Here is a 22,232-nt window from a genome sequence, read left to right as displayed (position 1 = left end):
TTACCTTCAAAAATATAAACATGGGAATCTGACCATCCACGAGTGGATTGGTCGTCTGTCTCACTTCCACACAGATTTATAGTGGCTCCTAGAAGTGCACAGTTGGTTATCAATTAATGGGTGTTCCTACACTGTTCACGGGGAGGGATTGTCTGACCAGCCATACTCATTCTTAATTAGCAATTTGGAGAAATTTTCTTTTTCTATTTTGTTTTATTGTTTTTGACACTTTGTTTCATGTCATCCAGATAGCTGATATGGTCAAGCATTTACCTCATGTATGGGATCTTTGTCTCACTGAGGTCATTGTGAGGTCTGCGAAACATATTGCCAAGGTTATCATCTTTCCTGCCTATTATCTTATGTTCTTTTAAGTTTCTATTTTTCCCTTTCTTCCTGCATATATTGGTGCTTGTACTAAATAGATTGTTATGCTTATTAAACTAAAAAAAAGCATTACAGTAAGGAGTAAATTAAGATATATTTTTGTTTCCATGCTAAACTTCACATTTTTCAGATGTTGTTACCGTCAATGATGGCTCTGGGTCTCTTTGGGCCTATAGGATAGAGAGACTCAACAGGGGCTGAAGTACTGGAAGGTCTACAGGATTGAAATTAGCTAAATCTCTAAATTTCCACAACTTTGTGGTAGGAGAGCACATGAAGGTGGTGGTTGGATGGATTGAAAATAGATTTTCAGGGTTTTGAAAATACAGATATATCATCACAGAAGTTGTATCTTTGGCCAGCGAACTAAGAGCCACATTCATATGGACCTAAAACTCAGCTAACAGCATGTCTGATGCTATGGCAAGGCAAAGGGGTAAATGGAAATCAATTATTTTGGGAGACTGTCCCTAGGAAAATTAGATTTAATGCACAATGTTATATTGAGATAGCTATCTGATGCTAGCCTGTACCAAGGGCTGCATGGTGCTTTTCATCTTTTACATCATTACTTTATGCATGCATCGTGATTAATAAAATTTGTTTGTTACTGATTAAAAAATTAATGGCTCTGGATCATGATTCCAGATTCCATATGACATTCCCTTTCTTATCAGAACTATCCATGATCTATATGCCATTAAAATGGTGTTTCTCATAGTTGCCAAGGTGTTTTCTAGGTGACAAGGAACCTTTGGTTGGGTCCCTTGCTAAAGGCCATGCATTATATAAGATGGTTCACATCTAGGTGATAAGGCGTTTTCTCAAGTAAACAAAATTACAAGGCGGACACCTTATTGTAATATCACCATCATCATCCTCCAAGCCTTATCCCAACTATATGTGGTTGGCTACACGAATCCTGTTTTGCCAATCTGTTCTGTTTTAATGTCATATTCATTGTTAAGTTATTGGTGGTTAAATCATTTCTTATTACTTCTACCCATGTCCTTTTTGGTTTACTCCTAGCCCTTCTAGCCCCTTCAACTAGAGGTGTAAAATGGGCCGTGCCTCCCGCCAAAATATACCCGTGTCGGGCCGGTCTATGGGCCGAGACTTGGGATAGGTTGGGTCGTGCATCGGGCTGAAGTTATTTATTTTAAAAAACTAAAAAAATTTAATTTTTTAATTTTATTTGAATTTTTATGTATATAATTGCTTATATTAGTGATTTAAAAGGTGTGCCTAGGAGTACAGGCGAGGTGCATTTTGGGGTATGCGCCTCGCCCTGGTCCTAGGCGTACCCCTTTCAAAAGGTGATGCCTGTGCCTAGACCTGTTCATGGGCCGGGTGGCCCGACGGGTCGGCCCGGCCCGGCCCCCGGACGGGCTTGAATAGGTATATGGGTCCGCGGGCTTAACCTCGGGCCAAAAAGCCTGACTCACAGTAAATTCGATCCGGGCTCGGGATTTGCCAAATAGCCCGGCTCAAGCCCGGCTTGGCCCGACCTATAAATAAACCTAAAAACCCTAGTCGAATACCCCTCTTTTTTCACCTCTTTCCCTTATTTTTCCAGCCGAACCCTTCTCCACATCCTTTTTCCCTTCTTTATATTCTTTTTTTAATGTAAATAAATTTTGAATTTATATTCTTTTTTTAATGTAAATAATTTCTAATTTATATTGATTATTGAATAGGGAAAAATTCTAATTTTTTTTATTAGGTCGGGCTTTGGGCTTCGGGCTCGGGCTTCGGGCTTTTTATCAGGGTCGGGCTTGGGCTCGGGCCTAACATATTTTCATTAATGAAGAGTAAAAGCCCGGCCCAGCTTGGCCCATGAACAGGTCTACCTGTGCCTAGGCTTCGTTTGATGCACCTTGCGCCTCAGCCCAGCCGTGCGCCTTTTTAAAATTTTGCGCTTTTTTTCTAATGTTGTTCATTCATTCATTGCAATAAAATATCTTCTTAAAAGGCAATGAAAGTTATAAAATCATTATTTTTTATGTGAGAAATAAGAACTTCAGACCCTAACATAGACTTGTTCGGGCTTGCCTCGAGGGGTGTGGTACAAAGGCGACTCATAGAATCAAGAATGCAATATGTTTTACATCATTTTAGCTACTTGAAGCAATGTAATTAAGGAGAAAAAGAGATTGTGGGTTTTACATGCTTGAAAATGCTTTATATGTTTGCTTTTATTTTTAAATTTTCATTTGAATACACTTTACATGTTATGTTTATGTATTTTAATTTTAGATAATAAATTTTTTAGAACATTTATTTTAAAATTTAAGTTTATATTTTTTATTAACATTATGTTTAATATTTTTTGAAAAATTTGCATTTTTTTTTATAAATTTTGGCATTTTTTGAAAATTCTTACTTTTTTTGAATTTTTAGTTTCTTTTTTGTAATTTTGCGCATTGCTTAAAAAGGCGCGTGCCTCGCCTTGCGCCTCAGGCGCAAATTGGTCCTTGCTCTTTTAAAACATGGCTTATATATACAATAATTAAATAAAATAGTATAATAAAATTGAAAAAAATTGTTTATTTTATTAATATATTATATACTATATATTATTATATAATTATGATTTATATATTATATATAAATATATAATATTTATATAAAATATTTATAGGCCTTGCTGGGCCGTGCCACGGGCTGGGCTGGGCCAGCCTGCATTCCACGGGTGGCCTGGTACGACAGTGCAGGCCGTGCCAGCTCGACCCACTGACCTGCAACCCCAAGCCCAGCATGGCTATACAATTGTGCTGGGCCACGACACAACCCGTGGACCATTGGGCCGGGCTGGCTCTGCTCAAAATCGTGCAGGGCTGCGGGCGGCACGACCTGATTTACACCTCTACCTTCAAATTGCAACAAGTCACTTTTTACGGGTGCTGTTGATGGCATTCTATGCATGTGACGAAACATCTTAGTTTACATTCTCTCATTTTATGCCCAACTTTTTGAAAAACTAATGGGGTTGGGTTGTTATTGATCAGGCAAAACTCCAGTACAAGGTTGGGGTTGTGTAATGGGGCTGATATGGTGTGGACAAGAGGAAATGCTAGGATACTTGAAAGTAGGTTTAGTTTATTACACTGTTGTAATGGCCCTGGCAGGATATACTCATGGGGTACGTAGATGCTTTGTCCTTATAGTTCTTTTTTGATATGGGCACTCTTTTTTGTACCTATTAGGCATTTGTACTGATGTATGGTTTGGATGTGTGTTCGGGGAATAGCAACTTGCTGTGATGGTAGTAATTGTAGTTTTCTTGGATCAACACAATATATTAATATTTTCAAAAAAAGGGCTGATATGGAGTGTGAGATTGAACACGTGGTCAACCTCCATGTGGCGTTTTTTTAATGATCTCTTCAGTTTTGATCAAATTGAATTGACAGTCAAGTTGGACTAAGTCACTGTAACCTTCATTATTTTAGAAGTGCTTTCAAAATTTTTTCTTGTGATCTTCAAAACCATGACAACAACTAGCATCAGGCTGTCTTCTAGTGCAATACTACTACCCTATGGATGGGTCAGAAAGTTTGTGGGGGTTGAATCTTCAAAACCCAAATTTTAGGATGCCCAATTTTGTAAGCATGTTCAAAGCAAAGCACCTTTAAGTATCGTAACTTGCTCATTTTATAATGTTGACCTAAATTATGCAAATTCCAAAATTACCCATGAACAAAGCAAACACCTTTTTTGGGATGCCATAAAAACAATCTTGTTCATGGCACCATAAGCTGAAAAAAATTGAAAAATCATCAATTTTATGAGCATCCATGACTTCTGTCGCTGATAAAGAGAAGTAAATTGAATTGGACCTGCTGAATAGTTTGCCAAATGAAAATATAAAAACTTACAGAATCATCTTCTTATGAACATGCAGGAAATTTTGAGGGAATCTCAAGATCATGATGTTGGGCCAGCAATCTCACATTTCTTGAATTGTTTATTTGGACATAGCCAACCTCTTGGTACAAAAGTTTCTGCCAATGGTATGCAGTCTCGAACTCAGAAAAAGGTATGCAAAACATATATATATATATATATTTCTCTTTCTACCTAGTGGAAGCATTATCTGTTAGAAAAAAAATCTAGAATCTATCTTATGCCATGTTTTGGGGACAAGGGAGCTGTAGTACTGGGAATAGTGAAATCTTATGATGCTTATGCATGAATTAATTAAGTATTATTATTATTCTTATTCTTATTATTATTTCATTTTGGAGTTCTAGCTCTGTTCTAATTGTTTCCAGTGAATTTGGTTGTACAATTTTTTCAGGACCAAGCAGGGCAGCAAGGCTCAGGAAAGTCCTTTAGAGGGACAAAGTTGAAGAATGGAGTATCTGCAAGGAAAAATCAATCATCATATGCGCATATTACCTCAGAAAGCCTATGGATTGACATTCAGGAGTTTGCAAAATTTAAATATCAGGTATTTCTCTTACAAAAAAAAAAGATTTTTCCAAGGGGAAGTTAATATCTAATTAACCTGCTTGTATTCTTTATTTGGCTGTTTTTAAATGAAAGTTTCTTTTGTAGTTTGAGTTGCCAGAGGATGCAAGATTGCGAGTAAAAAAGGTTTTGGTTATTCGTAATTTGTGCCAAAAGGTATGTTTAAGTATTGTAAATGGAACAAAATTCTGATCTAGTAATTATAATACCATGGATTTCTGGGCCTTAGCTTTTAACTTTTTAGTATGAATGGTTTCACTCATTATCTCTTCCTTAATTCTTATAGATTGTCTTTTTCTATTTTCTAATAGTAAAGTTTTTTTACTGAAAAAATAGAATGAAGCGCAACTTTTATAAGTAGATAGTGAAGAAATAGGCACACCATCATCCTGAGAAGCAACCTTGCTACACTCCTTTTGAAACAGCTCCACTTGGATACTATCGAAAAATGTGAGAAAGTAACAATATAAGAAAATTTAACAATATGGTGCCTGCTACATAGCTCCCATAGGTGATAAAATGAAAGTAGATTGTGATGGTTTTATAACAAGAATAAAGGACCATCTACACCACCTATTAGAAGTGGACTGTTACAAGCTGAAGGGGCTAGAAGAGCTAGAGGTAGACTGAAAAAGACTTGTGTGGAACTGTGGAAGTAGTAAGAAATGATTTAAGTGCCATAGTTTAACAATGGATATGGCACCGAACAGTACGGAATGGTGAAACAAGATTGGTGTAGCTGACTCCATATAGTTGGGGCAAGATTTAGATGATGATGATGTGCCTGCTACGTGAATCGTTTTCTGCCATTCCACTATGTTCAGTGCTGTATACATTATTAAACTATGGGCCCTCAAATAATTTCTCACTACTTAGACCTGCATAATTTTTGGTCTGACCCTTGCTCTTCTAGATCCTTCAACTTGTAACACTTCAACTCTTTTGGTAGGTGTTTTATCTACATAAAATTAATATGCATCAATTAGTTAAATTGGTTGGTTCAAGTCTAATACAAATATGATTTGTTTCATATCTGGATATTAAATGGATCAAATTTGGATTTAGGTATATCTGATCTTTAAACAATTGCAATATTGGTGAAATGGTTTATAGAGTCTCAAATTACTTAAGGCCCCGTTTGGTTCGCAGGAATAGGGGTCTGGAATCGGAATCGGAATGGGCTATTCTGATTCCATCTGTTTGGTTGGGCGGAATCGGAATCCCATTCCCATTCCCATTCCTGCTGGAATGGCATTCCCCCATTTGAGGGAATGGCTACTCCCTGCCCCTCCCTTGGGAATGAAATCTCATTTCTGCTGATTTTAATTCCCATTCCCATTCCCATTCCAGTCTGAACCAAACAGATTATGGGAATGGACCATTCCGATTCTGGTTCCGGAGGATTTCGATTCTGATTCTGACTGCGAACCAAATGGACCCTAAATGTTGTCCTTGGTGATCCCCTATGATCTGAATTGATAGTAAATCTATTTTTAATTTTCACATCATGTAATATTTGGGCTTGTGTACTTGTAATGTATGCTAAACATTGAAAGGATTAATTGTGTTCGGTTAGGATTTGTGGTTTTTGAGACAAGGTATGCTTGGGTTGAGTGTTTTTAGCTGGGATGGTCCACCCAGCACCATACAATCTGCAGACTAGCTTTGTGAATATTTTAATTATATGAAGGTATGATGTGGCATGTTTGTATGTATTTATTTTTGGTGATTTTCTACTTCTAGAATCATTTTTATGTTCTAATATGTGAAAATTACCAGAATTAATTCCTTCTAGGGCTGTTCAAGGGTCGGGTTGGGTCGGTTTACTGCGGTTTTTCCAACCGACCCGACCTGGTCGGGTTACCTGACATAGAAACCGAAACCGACCTGGTCGGTTTGAGTCGGGTTGGGTCGGTTTCGGTTCTAAGTTCATCCCTGTGATTAAATCTTGCTAATTTTAAAAACAGTCATAAATTGAACATCATTTCAGCCATCTCCTATGATAAAATTTAAATGAAAAGTTAATCACAAAAGTTGTTCATTACTATTCACTAATCCAAAGTTTCTTGCAACCATTCAAAAACTAGGTGGCCTGATGGGCTTTGGAACTTCATGTTTGAACTAGGAACTAAGTTGGTTCAGTGCGGGGCGGTTTCGGTTTTCTTGTGTGAAAACCGAAACCGACCCGAATCATCAGTTTAGGAATTTGCACAACCCGAAACCGACCCGTGCTGACTCAGGTTGGGTTGGTCGGTTTGGTCGGGTTGGGCCTTCTTATGAACAGCCCTAATTCCTTCTTTTTGGACCAAACCTCATTCATAGAAGTGATTCTGTGGTGCTAAAAATTTTAGCTTCACAAGAACCATTTTTAGCTCAAGGCTCAGATCACAATTAGTAATGCTCAGGAATAAAATTTAACTAATGCAGCCTAAATTTCTATTCTGGATCCATCTGACATTGCTGGTCATCCTAAGTTTCTACCTTCTGGTCTAAGGCTACTGCTTATACACATGCTAATTACTGTCGATAAGACAGGCATCTTGACATAGTTACTATTTTGCTGTATTGAATTGTCTTCAGTAAGTGTGTTTACATATAATTTGTAGTAAGGTTGAATGTGGTACTCTTAACAGGTAGGCATAACCGTTGCTGCTCGCAAATATGATCTCAATGCAGAAGCACCCTACCAAATTTCAGATATCTTGGATCTTCAACCTGTAGTTAAGCATTCAATTCCAGTATGTTCAGAAGCCAGAGATCTTCTTGAAACAGGAAAAGTCCGATTGGCTGAGGTGTGTTATGTGCCTCCTCTTATAGATTTATCATCCCAATATTTGCCTTTACATTGAAGATAGAAAACATTCTATGGTGTTCTTGTAAACTGATTTGGTAGAAAACATGGTTGACAACGAAATTGTTGTGTTTCAGGGAATGCTTAATGAAGCTTATACATTATTTTCTGAAGCATTCTCCATTCTTCAGCAAGTATGATTTCTCCATTCATGTTGATCCATAGAATTTTCCGCTTTGTTGTTTTCCTTTAGTTTCATTTGTGTTTTCTCATGGGTTGTAGGTGACTGGTCCAATGCATCGAGAAGTTGCTAACTGCTGTCGGTAAATCATTGTTTCCTCTAGTATTATGTTGCTTTTCTTGTAGTCATGTCATATCTTAAACCAAGCAGATGGGATGTCAAAATTAATAATACATTATTAATTTTAATCAGCATTTTTTCTTTACAAGTATACAAGGAAGGATTATTGCAGGTTCAAGTGACATTAAAAAATAATTGATTATCAATTATAATAATTTTAATTTCTGAATTTTTTAATATTTTCAATGGTAATTCTATGTACCTACCGATGGTAGGCTATAGCTATAGTACTGTACTATGAAGCAAAAAAAGGGTTATAGTTCTGGATGAGAATACTTGAGCAATTCATGCTTTGTAACTGTCTTACAATCATGATACCATTTTTTGAAAGTTTTCTCACGAAGCAGTTCTGATTATCAAACTTTGAAATTGTTGCTTCTTTTTTGATTTGGTCTAGCTTTATAAAGGAATTTGTGTTTGCAATTGCTAGTGTTGGATACAAAGGGAATTCTTGAACACAGAAGAATGCTCATGATGTATTTGCCACCCTATTCACAGCTGATGTAATTTTTTAGGTACCTTGCCATGGTTCTTTATCATGCTGGAGACATGGCAGGAGCCATAATGCAGCAACATAAGGAGTTGATTATAAATGAGCGCTGCCTCGGGTTGGACCACCCTGATACTGCTCACAGGCATTAATTCTAATCACCCATTCGTTGTTTGTTGGTCATTGAATTTATGTTGTTATTTTCTTCACTGGTACCTTATTCCATGTCTGTATTTCTGTAGTTATGGCAACATGGCTCTTTTCTATCATGGTCTCAACCAAACAGAGCTTGCTCTGCGGCATATGTCTAGAACGCTGCTCCTTCTAAGTTTATCTTGTGGTCCAGATCATCCTGATGTGGCTGCAACTTTCATTAATGTTGCTATGATGTACCAGGATATTGGCAAGATGAATATAGCTCTTCGTTATTTGCAAGAAGCCTTGAAAAAGAATGAAAGGCTTCTAGGTGAGGAGCATATTCAAACTGCAGTATGTTATCATGCGCTTGCAATTGCATTCAATTGCATGGGTGCCTACAAACTCTCACTTCAGGTATGTATTTAGCCCCTAATGAGAAAATATAGTATATATAGTATGTCCTATTAGTAAATATTATGAGGAGATTTGTTGCCAAGTGAACTAAGGTTGTTTGTGACAGCATGAAAAAAAGACTCATGATATACTTGTTAAGCAACTTGGTGAAGATGACTCCAGGACACAAGATTCAAAGAAGTGGATGGCGACATTCCAAATGCGTGATCGTCAAGTAAATTCATGCTACAGTAACACTGCTAGTATTGAAGTGTTCTTGCATGGTAGATCCACATTGATGGTGCTTTTTTTTCTTTCAGATGAATGCACAGAAGCAGAAAGGCCAAGCAGTGGATGCAGCTTCTGCTCAGAAGGCTATTGAGATATTGAAGGTATATTTTATCTTTTTCTTTAATCAAGTTAAGCTAGAGCATTGTCCATCATAAAGGTTCAATATGGTACTGGTTTGATAATGATTGTGCAAACATTGAAAGTGTTGATATAACATTATAAATTTCTGAGCTAAAATCCGTGAATCAGCTGGTGTTACTGCCTGAAAAATGCTCATGGAAATAATTGTCAAGGAAAACCCTAGAGATAACTGTTACTGCCAAAAGGATTTGTTTTAGTGATGCTGTGAACTTTTACATGGGTAGTGATGTGCACTTGTCTCAAGGAGCCTGTCTTTTTTTTTCCTACCACTTCATTTCAGAATACGATTGCCAATATTGTTAAATGGATGCACTGCTTAATTTAGGAGGTGTTCAACATGGTTGGAAACTGTTACGATCCATTTGTCCCATGTTGGTAGTATGGGATGCTAATGTGACGTATCCCACATCGGTAGTATGGGATGCTGTTGTGGGATATATATGTATTTGGGTTCCCTCCCTCTAACAGCTAGCTTTTAGGGGTGAGTTCTCCTAAGGCACATATCAGAAACCATGTCGTCGAACAACCCTTCAATGTTGCCATTGGGTTAGAAAACTTTTTGTTTCTATTTGATTAATTGGTATTAGTTTTTGATGTGATTTGCAATGCTTTTGCATGACAGGCCCGTCCAGACCTCATACAGGCATTCCAATCCGCTGCAGCTGGAGGTTCTGGAAATGCCAATTCATCAGTGAGCAAATCCCTTAGTGCAGCAATTATTGGAGAGACCCTCCCTCGAGGGAGGGGGGTTGATGAACGGGCTGCCCGAGCAGCAGCAGAGGTTAGGAAGAAAGCTGCAGCTAGGGGTCTCCTTGTACGTCCACATGGTGTTCCTGTCCCAGCTTTGCCACAACTCACACAGCTTCTGAATATAATCAACTCAGGGATAGCTCCAGAAGCCTCGTCCAATGCACAATCAGAGGATCTGAAAAAAGAAGCCAATGGCCCAACCACGAATGAGTTAGGAGATAGCAAAGAGAATGGGTGTGCTACTACAGCCCAAGAAGCTCAGGCTCCTGTTGGATTGGGCACTGGCCTAACTGCTTTAGATCCTAAGAAGCAGAAAATGAAAACAAAAGTCACCACTTAGAAACTTGAAACGAGAAGAGTGGGATTTGCACGAGTAATTTGGCCTAAGTTTTGGTCGTTGCGGTGAGTTTGAAGGATTTGGTCCACCATTCTTTTGTTGGAGATTGCTTTTTTCCTTCATCAGATTTGAGTGGTAATGCTCCTTGGAGGTTGCATCGAGTATTGGATGATGCCCATGAAGCGTTTGTATTTTATTTTCTTAATTATTTTTGCTCATAATTAAGGATGCTTTTGGATCTCAAGAAGGTCCAATCAAATTCCAACCGCAAGGTAAATTGTTACTTACCTAGGTGTAAGCTTTTTTATTAAATAATCTGAATGACGTTTTAGTTGATTAGTCATCTGATGATCTGATCTGCCTTTCTTTTGGGCAATTTATTTTTATTTTTATTTTTCATATTTAAATAATTACTGTAAAATAAAGTATTTACTATTTGTCTAGTTCCATCTGAATGGAATTAATCTCTATTATTATTGATTGGATGTATGTACAAGTAGCGACAAATGATTTTAAGCGCTAATAATTTAACAGTGGACGGATTGCTGAAACATGATTCTCCGACTCCAATTTAGTAGGGATAAGGCATGAAGCCATGATGATGATGTAGAACATGGTTCAAACTTCAAAGTATTAACATTTCGACCACTTTCACAACCTGCTTTCCGGGATGACCCCCAAACCAAATCTCTGGTTTTATCCAATAACATGCTGGTTGTGGTCCTTGTGGATGTTATTAATGCTATTCAATATCCAATTTTAACCCAAATCTGATTCAAGCTAAGGCAAGATTCGACTTGAATCCAAATGTTAACTAATCAAAATTAGTTTTAGTTAATAATATCTCCTATGATCCTATCCTATCTGTTTGCGGCCCTATTTAGAACCTCCATCTGTTTCACAAGAATTCAAAACAATAATCAGCAATTTCACCTGTCATCAAACGGCCCCTAAGTTGAACTTGTCAAACTAAGCTACTATATGGCAAAACAAGAATTACATTAGAGCTTTTTTTTTTTTTTTTTTTTAAATATTAAAAGTTGGAAAGTTAAATAGCAAGCACCATTTGGCAATACGTTCAAAGGATGGCGTGTTATAGAGCTAAAGGTAAATAAGAAAATAGCAATCAACTTCATAGGTCTATGGAACAACTATGGTGTCCTAACTATCACATAGGCTACTTGACTTTATTTAATTCGAAAAATTTAATTTATTACAGCCACAAAACATTTTTCATGGTTTATGTACATCGGGCCTGGTTCACACTTCAAAGTATTGACACATGCGATACATAAAAAATGAGTATTATATACGATTCAAAGAGATGATACCCATGGATACCAAATGTTTTTGGTTTTAATGTTTGACCATAAGGCTATGTTTGGTTTGAAGGAAAAGGTAGGGAAAGGCTAGGGAAACCCATACTAGATTTGTAGAGGTTTCCCTAACTTTCTCTACTTTCCCCTTCAAACCAAACACAGCCTAAGGGTATTAACTATGGAATATGGCCAAATATCTTAAATCCCACTACTTAGCCTTTCTGTGGGGGTTTGATATCATGGTGTTGTTTGTCTTATTATTCCATTTCAATGATATATACAAGCTACTATGCTTGAATTTTATTCTATTTCAATGTATTTTTTTTTTTTATTTCGAGTGTAAAACTCACTTTTAGAGGAAATATTTTTTTGACATTTTTTCTGGTCTGATTCTATTTTGTCTATGTAATGCCTAATGATGTTTAATGGCACTTATGTGTATATAATAAAACAAATTAAACAATTATTACTTTACACTTTATGCCCTTAACTTTTTTTTTCTTATTTCCAACACATAAACACAATAATAGACACAAAACACCATGATACCAAACATTATTTTATTGACCTCGGAAGGAAACTAATACTTATAAATATGGTAGATAATACTTTGAACCATGAACAGGGTGTTTGGGGGAATGCAGATTGCAGAGTCAATTCATTCACATCGATTGCAACTGCAGCAATGCTTTTTACTTTGACAAGCAACTCATTAATTAGATTTCCAGTAACATGAGATTATAGTATCTTTTTGGAGCTTAGTAAAATGGGATTTCTTTTTTAATGTTTTTGGACCAGACCCTAGGTTGAGGAATTCTCTCTTATTTTCTATCAAACCAAACATTGTCCATGGCCAACTGATTAAAAACTATTTATTATTTATATAAAATAAGTTCCTAATGAATATGATTATTCATGTCAAAGACTAAAGCTCATAAATTTATTTTCACATAATTTCTACTTGATATATAAATTATTTTTGTCCATTTTAAGATATCTTATGTATTGTTCAGCTATTCATATATAATATTTCTCTGTTCGGCTTCTGCGACTCTAGGAGTGGAGTGCTCCGAAAGTTAGCTGGATTGCAGCATGCAACGAGATCGATGGAGTTCATCCAAACAAAAGTTGAAAGCCGAAGTAAACAAGCAAAGCAACCTCCCTGATCCCTCTATTATCTATAAAATGAAAAAGAAGAGGCTATATTGTGAATGATATCCGGCCGGCGGCATGAACAAGTAGAATTGAAAATGAAGGCTCCTAGTCCCAGTAGCAGTGGTCCTGGTTTAGTATTCATCTATTCTCTCAGCCTCATCCTCTTCCTATTATTCTCTTTCCTTCCATCTTCCACCTTCGCCTCCTCCGCCCGTTGCCACCCAGAAGACAAAAAAGTCCTCCTAGGATTCAAGGAATCCATTTACGTCCATCCAGCTCTCACCCAATGGGATCCCAACACCGACTGCTGTGATTGGGCCTTTGTCAAGTGCGACGCCAACACCAACCGCGTCACTCAACTGTTTATCGCCGTAACCACCATCGTCGGCCCCATCCCGCCTGGCATCGGAGACCTCCCTTACCTCGAATTCCTCGACCTGTCCGTCTTGAATAATGCCGAGCTCCCCGGGTCGATCCCCGACTCCTTCGCCAAACTTCAGAGACTCAAAACTCTGTCTATCACCTTGACCCCTCTCTCCTGTCGCATACCGCAATTCCTCGGCCAACTTAAAAGCCTGGAGTGGCTCGACCTCTCTCGCAACAAGCTTTACGGTCCGATTCCGGCTTCTCTAGGGAAGCTCAAGCATCTGGTAAATCTTCGACTCCATGGAAACAACCTAACGGGTAGGATTCCCCACTCGTTACGCCAACTAAACCCCTATCTGGTCTCCATGTACAACAAGCTTACCGGGGATGCGTCCATGCTTTTAAGGCCCGACAGTTCGGTAAGATGGATCGTTCTGTCAGACAACCGGCTCAATTTTGATATGTCGAAGGTGAGGTTCCCGCAGAACTTGACGGGTCTATATCTATCGCACAACAGGATTCGAGGAAGTATTCCGGAAGAGATCACCAAGTTGGAATTACTACAGGTGTTTGATGTGAGTTACAATCGTTTATGTGGAAGGATTCCGGTGGGTGGAAATGTGCAGCAGCTGGGCAATTACTCATTTGTTCATAACCGTTGTTTGTGTGGTCCGCCACTCCCCGACGAGTGTTAGTAATCCGGCAGGCCAGCTTGAAACCCGAATTTTCCGGTGGTCGAGCTCATATTGGCTTAGCCAGGGGAGTGCTGTTAAGGAAATAAGTCGACTATTATGAACTATTTGTGAAAATCTGAACTGTTTTACTATGTCTTAAATAAAGGAAAAATTCCAGATTAGTAACATGTAGTGCCACTTTGATCCCCAAACTTTAAAATGTGATAATTTAGTATTTATAAATTTCAAAATATGATAATCCAGTACCTGCCGTTAATTAGTTGTTAACCCGTTGTTAAGTGGCATTTGAAAAAGACATAAATGCCTTTTGAATGTCATCTAATTTTCTTTATCAACCATCCAAACATTGACAACAAATTAAGTCTTAGATCCTTGCCTTTTCTATTCAATAAAGTTGGGGTCACCAGAATGCCCACTCAAATGTGACCCCAACTTTTTTGAATGGAAAATGCAAGGATTTGGGGCTGTTAATTTTTTGTCATTGTTTAGATGGGTGATAAAGAAAATTAAATAACACTTGAAGGGCATTTGTGTCTTTTTCAAATGCCACTTAACGACTGGTTAACAACTAGTTAATGACACGTACCGGATTGTCACGTTTTAAAAGTTTGGGTACTGAATTGTCACATTTTAAAGTCCAAAGACCAAAATGGCACTAAACCCAAGTATATGGTACCAATTGGGAATTTTCCCTTAAATAAATAAAAAAACGAAACATCTTGTTATTTTTTGTATGTCATCATTTTGATCAAAACCCTCACTAACTCTATTATAAATTGGGATTCTTGTAGATAAGGGCAACTTTTGGCCCATAATATCAATAAAAATAAATTTTTTAATATAATATCAAGAAAAGGCTAATTTTTTTGAAAAAAATATCAAATAAGGAAAGAAATACTGTTAAGTAGGGGTGGCCACGAGCTGAGCTCTTCATAACTTACTCGAGCTCAGCTCGGCTCAGTTTCAACCGAGCTTCGAGTCGAGCTTAAGCCTAATATAGTTTGGCTCGTGAGGCTCGCGAGCCGAGCTCGAATAGCTACATACATACTACTACTACTACTACTACTACTACTACTAATATATATAATATTTTTATTCTTATATATAATAACTAATTATTATAATTCTTAATTTTTTAAATATCAAATAAAAAATATTTTTTATATATACTTTTTTATTTTTATATTTTTTTCTCAAGTCGAGCTCGAGTTGAGCGGAGCTTGAACTTACAAGTTTTTGACTCGAGTCAAGCTCGAGCTCAAGGTTCTAGCTCAAACCAAGCTTGAGCCTCATACTATTCGGCTCGGCTCGGCTCGAACCCACCTCTATTGTTAACCTCCTTCCTCTTCTTGAACAGTGAACAGTGATGTCAAATCTCCCCCACCTCCTCCTCCTCCTCCTCCTCCTCCTCTCTCTCTCTCTCTCTCTCTTCTTCTTCTTCTTCACAAACAACTCACCAGGTTTGTTGAAGGACATTTGCCACACCTGAGTGCATTGGGCTTGTTGGTCAGAGGAGAGGAAATCTTTGCTCTACTCCGAGTTTGGAACAAGAAGATGTGGCGCCATTGTTCACCTTTCTAGAGGAGGAAAGTTGGCCTATTCTAGAGATTATATTAAAAAAATTATTTTTATTGATATTAGGGGCCAAAAGTTGCCCTTATCAACAAGAACCCATTATAAATTCAATTATTGATTCATCTCTCCTCCCTCCATCTATGAAACACATTTTAGGGGTTTCTCACAAATAATGCCAATTTATGAGGATTAAAAGTCTTAATAGGGTTTAAATTCAGCTCAGCTCGGAAGGAGGTAGAGGGACCTATAAGTAGACCTGTTCATGGGCCGGGCTTTTACTCTTTATTAACAGAAAAATGTTAGGCCCGAGCCCGAGCCTGGCCCGACCAACGGGCCTACAACTTGGGCCCGACCCTGAGCCCGACCCTGATAAAAAGCCCAAAGGCCGACCTAATAAAAGAAATTCGAATATTTCCCTATTCAAATGAACATTATCTATTTTAATTCAGATGTTTTTTCCCTATTTAAATGAACAATGGGCCTACAAGTGAATCAACAACCTTCTTAAATCAAAATATTTATTCAAATGGACATCACATAGGGTTTTTACTTAGGTTTAACTATAGGTCGGACCGGGCTATTTTGGCTCGGGGTTAAGCCCGCGGGCCAAAAAGCCTGTTCAAGCCCGTTCGGGGGCCGGGCTTTTTGGCCCGAGGCTAAGCCCGCAGGCCAAAAAGCCTGTTCAAGCCCGTCCAGGGGCCGGGCCGGGCCGGGCCGGACCGGCCCGTCGGGCCACCCGGCCCATGAACAGGTCTACCTGCAAGGAAGAAACAGTTTGGTGATATCCCAGGCTTGAGACTCCGACGAGCAAATCATTAATGAGTTGAGCTACCCTAGGTGAATTGGGTAGCAATAAATGTAAGAAAAAAAATGTGTAATGAATGTGAAGCCTACCTTTATATAGATTAGGGAATGGGGACGCTCGTGTTAATTTGCACGTGGTGAAGATGAGTAAGACACCTGGAGGTAAGGTGGGACACATTCAAGTGACTTGTATGCCACGTTTAACCATACGTGGATAGGTGGAACAACCACATTGCCAAGTGATTGTCTAGGCCTACATGTAGTAGAACTCTGGATGTTTTTCTTCTAGGCGGCATTTGTTGTTGGGATTGTGAGAGGGGTAAAAGTTGGTCAATGGACCAAGGAATCCATGTTTTTCTTTTTGATTTATGTGGGGATCAGAAAAAGTTTATTTTCCGAGTAAAGTTAGTCAATGGACCAAGCAAGTGATACCTATCTTCTAGGTGAGTAAATTAAGACAATGTTTGGTTCATTGCTCTAGGCTTCATTTTTTCAGTTCTTGCTCTTTTTAGGGAATAATGAATAATATTAGAGTTATTGGTTACAAAACTTTTACCATGGTTCACATTCTTTTTAGAATGAAAAATCAGCCCCACAGTACAAAAATTGAGTAGCTTGCAACATGAAAAATAATCATTCCGTATCTTGCTCATTTTCATTCTTTGAGGAAACTCTGCCTACAAAACTGTTGCCATAGATGTTTACTTTTGCGAAAACACTTTTACAAAAGTGCTTTTATATGAAAGCATTTTTATAAAAGCACTTTTATAAAAGTAAATTTATGAAAGAACTTTAATAAAGACACTTTTATCAAAGTACTTTTATGAAAGCAATTTTAGGAAAGTACTTTTATAAAAGCACTTTTACGAAAATACTTTTATACAAGCACTTTTGTGAAAGTATTTTTTTATGAAAGTACTTTTACAAAAGTAATTTTACAAAACATTTATGCCAAGTGGTAAACATTGACGATCAGCCATCCATTTAGTAAACATCTATGCCAATAGTTTTGGAAACCTAGGCTGGCGATTTATGAATACTGGTACAGTTTTTTTTTTCTTTTTTTTTTAAGAATGAAAATGAGCAATATAGGACACTTGTCAGTTTGAAAAGAATTCATTTTTAAGAAAAAAGTGTTTGGTTCATAGTAATATTTTCTCATTCTACCTAATTTTACCCATTTTGTCCATTTTAAAAAATGAGAAAAAATGAGAATTGAACCAAACATGACTTAGCTTTCCCATTTTGGGAAAGTTATGAATACTTGAGTAGAACAAAAATACCCCATTTTGATCATAAAATTTTTATGGTTAGAATAATCATTATTATATTTAACTAAAAAAATATAAAAGAACATGTTAACTGACAAGGTAGCTCAGATAATGTCTGAGGTTACCGTTGGTTGTCCGGGGTCGCCATGTGTGTTGGTGATGTTAATTATTGGGGTCATCTCCACCCCCATCAGTTATAAATGAGCCATTTGTGAACAACTGTTGGAGATGGGGGCTTATATGAGAAGGTATTAAACAGGCATCAACTATTGAAGTGAACATGCGGCCAAACCTATTGAATACCAAGGCTGAATCAGTGAATGGTCCCCCGGAATTCATTCCATACCACAAAAACAATGGAGAGAGACGAGAGGGAGAGAGTATTAATGTAGGCATGCGAGAATAAGTTAGTTGCCCACATTGCAAAGGAATATTCTCCAATGTCGACCCAATGTAATGACAAATAAATGTGGTCATCATGATCAAAGATCAATTTAACGATTGACGAACTTAGCCCCGGAAAACAAACGGGACCTAGATGCATGCATTGGATGATCGGATAGACCTGGGGCCTGGGGGTGGTGACCCTGGGGAGCTAACCTTGTTCTACACCGACATAAATCCACGGATTTTGCCTTTTGTCCAACACCTTTCTTTCTACACGTACAACTACTCAGCTAGAACAAATCAACAAATGGCATGTGCACGAGGTGGGACAAGAAATGTACATGATAGATGATACAAGCACACAGAGAAAAAAGCAATTCGAAACCAAGGGAGCTGGACATGGTTGACGAGTCAAAGTCTACTCTGACGTAATGAATGAATAAACTTAGCCACGTGTACTACAGTGTCTACCTCTGTCCGTCTATAAATTAACATGTGTACCTTGCATCTTAATCCATCCTCAGTCGCTACGCCACATACACAAACAGCTAGTGAAATTAAATTCATGGAGACTCACTTTTCTTCCCTCTCTCTTCTCTTCCTCTTTCTCTTCATCTCTTCTTCTCTCCCATCTCCATCTCTCTCCGCCTCCGTCCGCTGCCACCCGAATGACAGAAGGGTCCTCCTGAGCATCAAGGAGTCCCTAAACAATCCTCCCATCCTCGCCTCCTGGAAACCCAATACCGACTGTTGTAACTGGGACCAAGTCGAATGCCACCCCAGAACAGACCGCATCACTCTACTCATCATCAGCAAAATCAATACTCCCGTCCAAATCCCAGAGGCCGTCGGCGACCTCCCTTACCTCGAAAGACTAATCTTCACTGAGATGAACCTCACCGGCTCCATTCCATACTCCATCACCAAGCTCAACAACCTCAAGTTCCTTCGCGTCTGGATCACCACTCTCTCCTCCCCCATCCCTGAGTTCATCGGCCAACTCAAAAACCTCGAATACCTCGATCTCTCCGACAACCAGCTCTACGGCCCAATTCCTTCTTCCTTAGGAAACCTCAACAAACTGACTGGCCTTCAACTCGAAAAGAACAAACTCACGGGAAGCATACCCGACTCGTTTGGAAGGTTCAAAAACAAACTCGATTGGTTTGACGTCTCTCACAACCTGCTTTCTGGTAAGATTCCCAACTCGCTAGGAGAACTGGACTGTAAGACTACATCTATGGCTGATAACAAGCTCGTCGGGGACGCATCGATTCTATTCAAGGAGAACGGAAGGACGACGTCCATAGATTTGTCGAACAACCGTTTGGACTTTGATCTAGCGAAAGTGAGGTTTCCAAAGAATGTGACATATGTGCAATTATCTCACAACAGGATTCGAGGGAGTATACCGGAGCAGGTCACCGAGTTAGTTAACCTGGAAGTGATGGATTTGAGTTATAACAGATTGTGTGGAAAGATTCCGTTCGGCGGGAAGGTGCAGGAGCTGGGTCTTTACTCGTTTGAACATAATCGTTGTTTGTGTGGTTCGCCACTGCCTGCCTGCAAATCAATCCGGTCACCATGATTGAAGACAATGGGTGTTTGAATATTCGAGTGTTTGGTATCTGCACAAAAGTCCAGATTAATTGAATAAAATGCAGCAAGCACTTCTTTTATGTATTTTTTTTTAATTATGCAATTTATGTGTGTTTTCTTCAGAAATAGTGGGAATAATATGCATGTAATGTAATACTAAGTTTTGAATGTTAATTAATTTGCCATGAACTCTCACACAAGTATTTATTTGTTTACGGTGCAAATTTCATTTGCACTGGTGTTAATACATGAGGGTGCAATTAGGCATTGTGTAATTTCTGGTTTACTTCCTCATATTTGATTCACTCCGTATGAAACATAATATGGTCATCATTTTATATGAATTGATGCAAATTTTACATCAAATGGGACAAAAAAGGTATAAATTATAAATCAGATAGAGTTTAGAAGTGTAAATAATAAGCTACGTTTGGTAATAGAGCAAATGCAAATTCGTTCAATACAAATGAACAAAAGAATGGTTCATGCAAAGTTCATGCAAAGCCACCTTACATAATTGTGATCGTTTTTTTAAAAGATTAATGCAAATGCAAAGCTCACTCTATTCCAAGCAACTTAGTGGATCAACTAAAGTTTGGTTGGGTACAGAACCCAGCTTGAAAATTTTATGCAGCACTGGGCTAGGTCCAAGGCCCATCCTAAATGTGCAGGCCCATTCAAGTTCTAACAAATACTCAATCTGAGCCTGGGTTTAAACCAGGGCTGTAATTGAGTTGAATTTAGGTAGGATCCAACTACATCCAAATCTTGATCCGACTATTGAAATCTTGAAATCTACTTAGATCATATTTGAATTTAATCCAAATCCTCTTTATTGTATAATATCCATGTTAATTATTTTTTAATTCACACATAAAATAAATATATAGGTACAAAATATTGAATTTTTACATAATTATAAACTCCCTGGTGTAAGATTGTCTTACATACTGATTCCATGCTCGGATAAAAGAGATGGGTTGTATCAGGTTAGACGATACTAAACTTTTTGTTAAATCCTCGTGAATATGAATCTTGATTTTTTTTGTTTTTGTTTTTGTTTATACTAGAGTGTTTTTTTAAGGGACCATTTGATTTGATTTTCAGAATCAGAATCAGAATGGTTTATTTTTATAGTCTGTTTGGTTCATACAAGAATAGGAATAAGAATTGAAATGAGCTGGAATACGATTTAATTCGGAATAAGAATTGAAATAAGCTGGAATACGATTTAATTCTCAAGGGAGGAGGAGGGAATGACCATTCTGGGGCAATATCATTTCATCAGGAATGGGAATGGGTCGGATGGGGCAATATCATTTCACCAAGAATGGGAATGAGACTCGAATTCTGCCCAACCAAACAGTTGAAATTGAAATGATTCATTCTGATTTCAATTCCAAACCTCATTGCTGCAAACCAAATAGGACCTAAATAGAATGAATTGACGAAATAGCCAACCCCATATAATTGGGATAAGGCAGGGATCAAGGTTTTTAAAAATGGACCGGATAACGAACCATTCAGGGGTTCGGTTCCCGGGTTGAATGGTCAAACCATTCGAAAACCATTAGACGGTTCAAACCATCAAAAACCATTAACAAAAAATAAAAAAAAAACCATCAAAAACCATTAGACGGTTCAAACAGTTTGATCGCCCGAATCAACGGTTTACTGACCAAATCAATGGTTTTTAGCTAAAAGACGGTTTTGCGATAAAATGGAACCAATCAGGTGACCAATTCCCGATTTTCCCAGTCCGATTTTGAAAAATTGGCAGGGATGATGATGATGACGCAGCATAATGATAAAATTTTAATAGGATTGAAATTAAAAGCCAGCTCTAATTTGAACAGTTATATTCTGACTTTGATATTACAAGCATAGAAATCATGGAGAAAATGACTTTCATGAGGCCGAATTAATTATTTCATTACTTTGCCATCTGCGCATCGCTATAGTGTATAGTAGTATACCGTTGGCTTGCCTTGCCTATCAAAAATTCAAAATAGTCTTATACGATGGGCCTGTCACAAGGTAATCGGATCAATTGGTAGAGAAGTTTTAGGATTACGATCCATATCAAATTTATCCAAGCCACCAATGCTTCCTTTGGGACGGTTTCTGTATTTGAGGCGAGCTGCATTAATTAGTTGCTTTGGTTGAGCACCCATGGTGTGTTTTTGGAGAAGCTGTTTAGACTTTAGAGTTGGTTGTTTGAGTTCAATTGAGTTTCATGTTTTTGATTTGAATTTGACTTGAGTCAATGCTCCTAAGTTATTCGAGTTTGGCTTTACTCAGCTTGAGATTATACATACATTAATATTAAGTATGTTAAAATATTTTTATAAAAGAATATAGATAAATTAATATTATAAATATTATAAATAAAAATATATTATGAAAATCAATTATATATAATTGTATTTAATTATTTGTATTATATATATATATATATTAAAAATAATATTTTACTATGAATTCGATTAAATTCACGAACCACTAGAAT

At 37.7% G+C, this 22,232-nt stretch overlaps 3 protein-coding genes across 8 annotated transcripts in view; all 3 read left to right on the top strand.

Annotated features, from left to right (window-relative positions):
* Positions 1-10,895, top strand: part of NOXY38 (tetratricopeptide repeat (TPR)-containing protein) — a 32,898-nt gene extending 22,003 nt beyond the window's left edge. For all 6 annotated transcript variants that reach the window (XM_010259084.3, XM_019197815.2, XM_088891304.1 and 3 more), the window contains 12 exons: positions 249-335; positions 4,292-4,426; positions 4,688-4,840; positions 4,948-5,016; positions 7,494-7,652; positions 7,789-7,845; positions 7,934-7,974; positions 8,528-8,647; positions 8,745-9,054; positions 9,161-9,268; positions 9,354-9,425; positions 10,088-10,895. In XM_010259084.3, the coding sequence (XP_010257386.1) occupies positions 249-335; positions 4,292-4,426; positions 4,688-4,840; positions 4,948-5,016; positions 7,494-7,652; positions 7,789-7,845; positions 7,934-7,974; positions 8,528-8,647; positions 8,745-9,054; positions 9,161-9,268; positions 9,354-9,425; positions 10,088-10,555 (1,779 nt within the window). In that variant the 3' untranslated portion in view covers positions 10,556-10,895. The remainder of the gene's footprint in view (positions 1-248; positions 336-4,291; positions 4,427-4,687; positions 4,841-4,947; positions 5,017-7,493; positions 7,653-7,788; positions 7,846-7,933; positions 7,975-8,527; positions 8,648-8,744; positions 9,055-9,160; positions 9,269-9,353; positions 9,426-10,087) is intronic.
* A 1,732-nt stretch (positions 10,896-12,627) lies between these two features.
* Positions 12,628-14,531, top strand: LOC104597760 (polygalacturonase inhibitor-like). The gene has a single exon (XM_010259484.2). The coding sequence runs from the start codon at positions 13,083-13,085 to the stop codon at positions 14,085-14,087; it is 1,005 nt and encodes a 334-aa protein (XP_010257786.1). The 5' UTR covers positions 12,628-13,082; the 3' UTR covers positions 14,088-14,531.
* A 4,115-nt stretch (positions 14,532-18,646) lies between these two features.
* Positions 18,647-19,912, top strand: LOC104597506 (polygalacturonase inhibitor 3-like). Its single transcript, XM_010259086.3, has one exon. The coding sequence runs from the start codon at positions 18,690-18,692 to the stop codon at positions 19,710-19,712; it is 1,023 nt and encodes a 340-aa protein (XP_010257388.1). The 5' UTR covers positions 18,647-18,689; the 3' UTR covers positions 19,713-19,912.
* Positions 19,913-22,232: the final 2,320 nt, after the last annotated feature.

Source organism: Nelumbo nucifera, chromosome 7 (genome assembly GCF_055504915.1).
Source record: "Nelumbo nucifera cultivar China Antique chromosome 7, China Antique-T2T, whole genome shotgun sequence".
Lineage (NCBI taxonomy): Eukaryota > Viridiplantae > Streptophyta > Magnoliopsida > Proteales > Nelumbonaceae > Nelumbo > Nelumbo nucifera.
This window is presented reverse-complemented; position numbering and strand designations above follow the sequence as displayed.